Genomic DNA, 7,633 nt, shown 5'->3' on the forward strand with positions numbered 1-7,633 from the left:
CTCAAGCCTGTAATCCCAGCATTTTGGGAGGCCAAGACGGGCAGATGACGAGGTCAGGAGATCGAGACCATCCTGGCTAACACAGTGAAACCCAGTCTCTACTAAAAATACAAAAAATTAGCCAGGCATGGTGGCAGGCGCCTGTAGTCCCAGCTACTTGGGAGGCTAAGGCAGGAGAACGGCGTGAACCCGGGAGGCGCAGCTTGCAATGAGCCAAGACTGCGCCACTGCACTCCAGCCTGGGTGACAGAGCAAGACTCCGTCTCAAAAACAAAAATAAATAAATAAAAATAAATAAATAAAATAAATGAAGTTAGTCCATTTAAATAACTTCCATTTTTGGAAGGCTACATGTCTGGGCATCTGGAAAGGGGGGCTAATAATCCAAGTGGGGAGCTATAATGCTATGTATCAATAGGTCATTAACAACAAAGGCAGTGGCAGTATGTGACAAACGCTAAGGGGGAACAGACATTTTGTCTCCACGTGCCAACAATCTCCCAAATGTGTACTTTGTAGGTGGTTCTCCTTAGCGCCAGACCCTAACTCCAGGTGTCTCCTGTACAACTGCTCTTGGATGACTCACAGTCACCTCAAATCTCACCTGTCATCAACTATATTAATTTTCTTTCCCTCCTAGGTCTACAATGCTAACCATCCACAGCTCAGGAAATGGTACCATTGTCCATCCAATGCTAAGCCTGGGAGGCACTCCTGCCTCATCCCTTGCCCTCACCCTCAACACCCAATCAATTACTAAATCCTATTCAATTGTACCTCATAGATTCTCTCACATGCTTCACAGCCCCATCTAAGCCTAGATCAGCATCATTTCTTGTCTGGATTTATTCAACAGTCGCCCACTCATCTCCATGTTTCTGACCTTGCTTCCCTCCAACTCATTTTCCACTCTGCAGACGGTAATCTTCCAGAAACACATATTTGATTTGATTAGCCCTGTACTTAAAATTCTCCAGTAGCTTTCCATTCTTCCCATTGCTGTTAGGATGGTTTTTAAATCTTTTGCAAGTTTGGCTCCTACCTACCTGACCATCATTCATTACCCATTAACCCAGTCATTCAGCAAACACCGAGCACCTACACTATATGTGAGGCACTGTTGGGGGTGCTGGCAATATATCCATGAACAAGAGAAATCAAAAGACTTTGTTCTATACAGCTTACATTCTAATTGGAGGAGACAGTCTATGACCATACCACCCTGAACGCACCAGATCCTGTCTAATTGGAAAAGACATAAATAAACATATAAATATACTGGGTTAAAATGTAAGTACTATGGGCCGGGTGTGGTGGCTCATGCCTGTGATCCTAGCACTTTGGGAGGCCAGGGCGGGTGGATCACCTGAGGTCAGGAGTTCAAGGCCAGGCTGGCCAACATGGCAAAACCCCCATCTCTACTAAAAATACAAAAAAAAAAAATTAGCTGGGCGTGGTGACAGGCGCCTATAATCCCACCTACTTGGGAGGCTGAGGCAGGAGAATCACTTGAACCCAGGAGGTGGAGGTTGCAGTGCGCCGAGATCACAGCATTGCACTCCAGCCTAGGCAATGGAGCGAGACTCTGTCTCAAAAAAAAAAAGTACTATGAAAAAGGATATGGCAGAAATATTGGGAGTATGGAGATGGAGTAGAGTGCTGCAATCGTAAATGGAGTGGATAGGCCTCTCTGAGAAAGTAACCCTACAAGTGTATGAGAACAAACTATCCCAGAGAGAAGGAACAACCAGGCCAAACGCCCTAATTTCCCATGTTTAAGGCACAATGAAGCCTATATAGGTGGAGTGGAATGTGCAAAGAGGAAAGCAGTAGAAGAGGTCAGACTGGTAAAGGAGGCAGATCATAAAGCGCATTGTAGACCATTGTAATCCCCCACTTGTGGAGTACTTTGTAGAGAGTATGAGATATGGCAGGGTGCAGTAGCTCACACCTGTAATCTCAGCACTTTGGGAGGCCAAGGCAGAGAGGATCACTTGAGCCCAGGAGTTTGAGACCAACCTGGGCACCACTGTGAGTCCTCATCTCTACAAATAATTACAGAATTAGCGGCTGGGCACGGTGGCTCACACCTGTAACCCCAGCATTTTGGGAGGCTGAGGTGGGCGGATCACTTGAGGTCAAGAGTTCAAGACCAGCCTGGCCAACATGGTGAAACCCCATCTCTACTGAAAATACAAAAATCAGCTGGATGTGATGGCTCATGCCTGTAATCTTCACTACTAAAGAGGCTGAGGCAGAAGAGCTGCTTGGTCCCAGGTGGCAGAGGCTGCAGTGAGTTGAGATCGTGCCACTGCACTACAGCCTGGGCCATCTCAAAAAAGAAAAAAAAAAAAATTAGTTGGACATGCTGGCACACACCTGTGGTCCTAGCTATGTGGGAGGCTGAGGTGGGAAGACAGCTGGAACCCAGGAGATTGAGGCTGTAGTGAGCTATGATTGTGCCACTGCACTCTAACCTGAGTGGCAGAGCGAGAGATTCTATCTCAAAAAAAAAGAAAGAAAAAGAAAGAAAGGAGAATATGAGATACTAACGAGGCTACTGTGATAATCCATGTGAGAGATTGTGGTAGCTTCAACAGGATGGTGTTCCAAAGCGGTGAAAAGTGGTCTGATTTTGCATATACTTTGAAGGCAGAGTCATCAGAATTTTCTTACGGATCAGATGTGGGGAGGGAGAGACAGAGAGAGGAGATAGGGTGGGGGAGAGAGGGAGAGACGGGGAGAGAGAGAGAGAGGAGTCTAAAGTTTGTCTTGAGCAAATGAAAGAATACTAACAGACAGGGAAGACAACGGTGAGAGAAGCAGGTTTGGAGAGAAGGTCAGGATTTCTGTTTTGTACATGTTAAATTTGAGCTGTCTGTTAGATTTCAAATTGGAGTTGCCAAGTAGGCAGTTGAATATAAGAATATGGATTTCATGGAAGAGGTCAGGGCTAGACTATAAAGTTAGGAGTAGTCACCCAAGAGATGGTATTTAAACCATGAAACTTGCCAGCACCAGAGAATATTTGAAGAGGTCAGAGGACTGAGGATAAGAAGTTGCAGTAAGAGTCAGTCAAGGATACTGAGAAGTGAGGTGGCAGTAAAACAGGAGTGTTGATGTCTTAAAACCCAAGTAAGGATACTGTGGCCAGGAGGCCACTATTCAGTTGCGTCAAATATTGCTTTAGATGAGATCTGAAAAACGGATGAAGCATCTCAGAGGTCAACACTCCCTCCTTAGTGAGAAAATATCAAACGTCTTTCATCTCTCTCCCTCTTTGGCTGCTAAACAATGTGTTTTCTGCTCATAAGACTTCCCATTCGTTTTTCAGTTCTCAACTTAAAAGGTCCTGCTGCAATCCGAGAAGCTTCTCAAGACCAGTGCTATTGTTACCAGGGAAGCGATACTTTATCATGGAAAAATATTATTCTAAGAGTCCACTTAATTGACTCTCTACTGGGCTTGACTGTAAGGTCCTTAAGTCAGACGTACCTATGTAGTTTACTTCTGTACCCAAACATTCGATAGAACTCCGAGCATAGTGCAAAGCTCGTAGTGGGTATCCCATAAATATTTACAAAACCAATGGCAAATGCTAGGGTGGAGCGAGCGATTACTGTTGGCCTAACTTAGGGGATGTGTAGAAGGGAGTGCCTAAACTAGGAGCGGACGCGGAGGGCTCTGGACACGGTTCAGTCTCCCATTCCATTACTTTTGCAAGTGTAATACAGACCCTTTGTTGACTCGAAGCAATTTCCCTGCCAGACACTTTTTAGCTGTCCACCCCGCCCCACTACTGGCCACTGTCTTCCTCGGATCTCATCCCAGACACTCACCCAGCCGCGTGGTGCGTTCCCGCGACGCCGCGGGCTTGTCCCCAGTCCCATGCTCGGCCTCGAGCTCCTCCTGTTGCTGCCGTGCTTGCTGCAAAATCCGCCGGCTCAGCCGGGGTCCCACATACTCTTCCTCCGTTTCTCCGGTCCTGCGACCCCGCCGCTTCTCCCGGACCCCTGCCCGCACCGCATTCCCAGCCAGGATCTGATCGGCCAGAGGCGCATGTTTTTCCTGACCCCCGACCCCACGGGCCGCCTTGAATTTGGGCATTTTTCTCGAAAACGTTGCCGGGGAAGTTCGCACGTGGGGACGGCGAAAAGGCCAAATGCGCTTGCGCGGTGGACTCCCAGCTCCCAAGAGGCCACGCGGCGATCACAGCGCCCCCTAGCATTCGGAGGCCAGAAGCGCCATCAGCACCGCCCCTCCCACTAAAAGAGCTCCCGGGTTCCGGAGCTGGACTCCCCAATATATTCACAGCCTTTAACGTTAGCTTCTCTCAACAGTGCAGTCTTTGAGTGTCGCTCTCTTAGCTTCATGGATCTAAGCCTAGAGTGCTCAGCCAAACGGCAATGCCTGGATTTAGAAACCTGTGGGCGGGAATCCGCAGATGGTGTCACTAGAGGTGTCACCGAGGGGCCCTGAGACCCGCCCCACTCCTGAGGGAAGGCGTGGACCCGGCGCTCTGTTTTTACGTATTTCCGGAGTCTCTTCTGAGACCAAAGGTTGTGTTGGGGAACTGAAGCAGCTTCTGTGGGCGGACAGGGAACCCTGCGTTTCTACCGTGTGATCCGGCCACCTTCCTGGCCCGACGCCATGGGAGTGACTTGGTAGGACTGCAGGGGGTTTTGTGGGGTGGAGCTTGGAGTTGTGAAGGGCCGGAAAGAGGACCTTGACAGTGGTCCGCCGTCCCCTGGGAGCTGTCCTCGGGTTGTGTGGATGAGAGGATGCCGTGCAGGCCGCGGGTTCCCCGGCCTTGTTTCCTCGGAGATGCGCCCCTTCCTCTTGGAAGGCGGGAAAGCAAAGCGAAGTTTTATTTTTTTTTCTTTAAGACGGAGTCTCGCTCTGTCGCCAGGCTGGAGTGCAGTGGTGCGATCTTGGCTCACTGCACCCTCCGCCTCTTGGGTTCAAGCGATTCTCCTGCCTCAGCCTTCCGAGTAGCTGGGACTACAGGCGCCCACCACCACGCCCCGCTGTTTTTTGTATTTTTAGTAGAAATGGGGTTTCACCATATTGGCCAGGCTGGTGTCGCCAAAGCAAAGTTTTTGTCCCAGGAACCTATCAATGGTTGTGTACCTCATTCCCTTCTAGATACATTTTCCTTCCCGTGAGGCCATGGTACTGCCCGCAATGGGACGTCAGGGTTGGGAATAGGGTCTTTGGACTGTGACCCACCTGCAGACAGGGTTAGAGGGAGTGGGTTATAAGCAATCAAGAGACAGTATTTTTTAAGATTTTCTTTATTTTTCTTTCTTTCTTTCTTTCTTTCTTTCTTTCTTTCTTTCTTTCTTTCTTTCTTTCTTTCTTTCTTTCTTTCTTTCTCTCTCTCTCTCTCTCTCTCTCTCTCTTTCTTTCTTTCTTTCTTTCTTTCTTTCTTTCTTTCTTTCTTTCTTTCTTTCTTTCTTTCTTTCTTTCTTTCTTTCTTTCTTTTCTTTCTTCTTTCTTTCTTTTTCTTTTTTTCTTTCTCTCTTTCTTTCTTTCTTTCTTTCTTTCTTTCTTTCTTTCTTTCTTTCTTTCTTTCTCTTTATTCTTTCTTTCTTTCTTTCTTTCTTTCTTTCTTTCTTTCTTTCTTTCTTTCTTTCTTTCTTTCTTTCTTTCTTTCTCTCTTTCTCTTTCTCTCTTTATTCTTTCTCTCTCTCTCTCTCTCTCTCTCTGACGGAGTCTCGCTCTGTCGCCCAGGCTGCAGTGCAGTGGCGCGATCTCGGCTCACTGCAAGCTCTGACCCCCGGGTTCATGCCATTCTCCTGCCTCAGCCTCCGGAGTAGCTGGGACTACAGGCGCCCGCCACCTCGCCCGGCTAGTTTTTGTATTTTTTTAGTAGAGACGGGGTTTCACTGTGTTAGCCAGGATGGTCTCGATCTCCTGACCTCGTGATCCGCCCGTCTCGGCCTCCCAAAGTGCTGGGATTACAGGCTTGAGCCACCGCGCCCGGCCTAATTTGCCCATTTTAAGATCTTGGGTCCAGAGGGAAAAAGAGGCTATTGAAAATAAGGAGATCATGGTTCCAGGCACTTTATCTCTTTAGGACCCGTTTCCCACTATGTTTAATTCCATGGTTAGTCTAGTTTCAATGGAGTTTTTGTCTTTCATATGTTTTAAGTCTCAGTTGGAAGAAGATGAGGTAGCAGGGAAAGGTATGGGTCCAGTGCTTGTGGAGGTGTTAGTTGTAAGGTGCCAGGTCCCAGAACATTTTTTTCTTATCTCAGTAGATGTGAGCATTTTTCCCCGTGGGAGAAACCCGAAGGCCAGGCTATCTGAAGCCAGTGGCTATAGGCTTCTCATACAAAATCATGTGTAGGGGAAATACTTTTCCTCCTGGTAGCCCAGGTTCTTGCAAGTTTCTCAGTGATTGCACTCTTGTTTCCCACAGTTCACATCATGATCCTCCTGTGTTCCTTAATGGAAGCAAGATATGTGAGGGATGGAAATAGAAAAGATGCAGCGTAGAACCCTGGGACCCCATGCTCTTTCTTTTTTTTAAAGAAATAGAAATGGGTTCTTGCTGTTTTGTACATCCAGGTCTTGAATTCCTGAACTCAAGCGAGCCTCCTGCTTTGGTCTCCCAAAGTATTGGCATTACAGACATGAGCCACCGTGCCCAGCCACCCCTGCTCTTTAAATGGAGAAGGCAGCTCCAGGGCAAGGGCTCTCTGTTGGCACCCTTATCAATGTTTTCAGAATCCTAGGACTTCTGTCCCTTGTAGCATCAGTTTAGGGATTCTTTTATATTTCAAAATAAGGCACATTAGCAACATTATTTATCAGTGCTTTTTCTGATAGTGACAATTTTTAGCAACAGAAGGACTCTAACCTAATAGATTCATTTAGTTGATCATAAAGCAATGTCATCTATGACTGTTTTCTTGATTTCTATATAGCTAAGTACTGCCTGTACTATTGTTTATTAATTTTTTAAATTGATCTTTTCCTTAAAAATGTTTTAACAGGCACTACATTCCTATACAGGCAGTCTAGTTAGTGGTTAAGAGCATGGACAGGAAACCAGGTTGCTGGGCTTTGAGTCTTGGTTGTACCACACATTAACTGTGTGACCTAGTGCAAGTTATTTAACCTCTTTGTACTGTACTTAAATTTCCCCCCTTTTTTTTTCTTTTTGAGAGGGAGTTTCGCTCTTATTGTCCAGTCTGGAGGGCAGTGGTACGATCTCAGCTCACCGCAACCTCCGTCTCCCAGGTTCAAACAATTCTCCTGCCTCAAGAGCAGAGAAAGCCTGATATTTATAAACAGTTAAGGAGAAATGCTTTTTTTTTTTTTTTTTTTTGTACTGTACTTAAATTTCCCCCCTTTTTTTTTCTTTTTGAGAGGGAGTTTCGCTCTTATTGTCCAGTCTGGAAGGCAGTGGTACGATCTTGGCTCACTGCAACCTCCGCCTCCTGGTTTCAAGCGGTTCTCCTGCCTCAGCCTCCCATGTAGCTGGGATTACAGGCACACACCACCATGCCTGGCTAAGTTTTGTATTTTTGGTAGAGACGGGGTTTCACTGTGTTAGCCAGGATGGTCTCGATCTCCTGACCTCGTGATCCGCCCGTCTCGGCCTCCCAAAGTGCTGGGATTACAG

The 7,633-nt window shown here is 47.0% G+C and overlaps 2 protein-coding genes across 6 annotated transcripts in view; one reads left to right on the forward strand and one right to left on the reverse strand.

The window, feature by feature from the left end:
• The window catches only part of BYSL (bystin-like), a 16,490-nt gene extending 12,048 nt beyond the window's left edge, over positions 1–4,442 (reverse strand). Inside the window, exon 1 of the mRNA XM_011943728.1 lies at positions 3,840–4,442. Coding sequence (XP_011799118.1) covers positions 3,840–4,107 — 268 coding nt within the window. The 5' untranslated portion in view covers positions 4,108–4,442. The remainder of the gene's footprint in view (positions 1–3,839) is intronic.
• Positions 4,317–7,633, forward strand: part of MED20 (mediator complex subunit 20) — a 16,800-nt gene continuing 13,483 nt past the window's right edge. For 3 of the 5 annotated variants that reach the window (XM_011943673.1, XM_011943721.1, XM_011943691.1), the window contains exon 1: positions 4,317–4,664. In XM_011943673.1, the coding sequence (XP_011799063.1) occupies positions 4,651–4,664 (14 nt within the window). In that variant the 5' untranslated portion in view covers positions 4,317–4,650. The remainder of the gene's footprint in view (positions 4,665–7,633) is intronic. The other 2 variants (XM_011943701.1, XM_011943711.1) reach the window with 2 other exon arrangements.

This window comes from Colobus angolensis, unplaced genomic scaffold (genome assembly GCF_000951035.1).
Source record: "Colobus angolensis palliatus isolate OR3802 unplaced genomic scaffold, Cang.pa_1.0 Scaffold105, whole genome shotgun sequence".
Lineage (NCBI taxonomy): Eukaryota > Metazoa > Chordata > Mammalia > Primates > Cercopithecidae > Colobus > Colobus angolensis.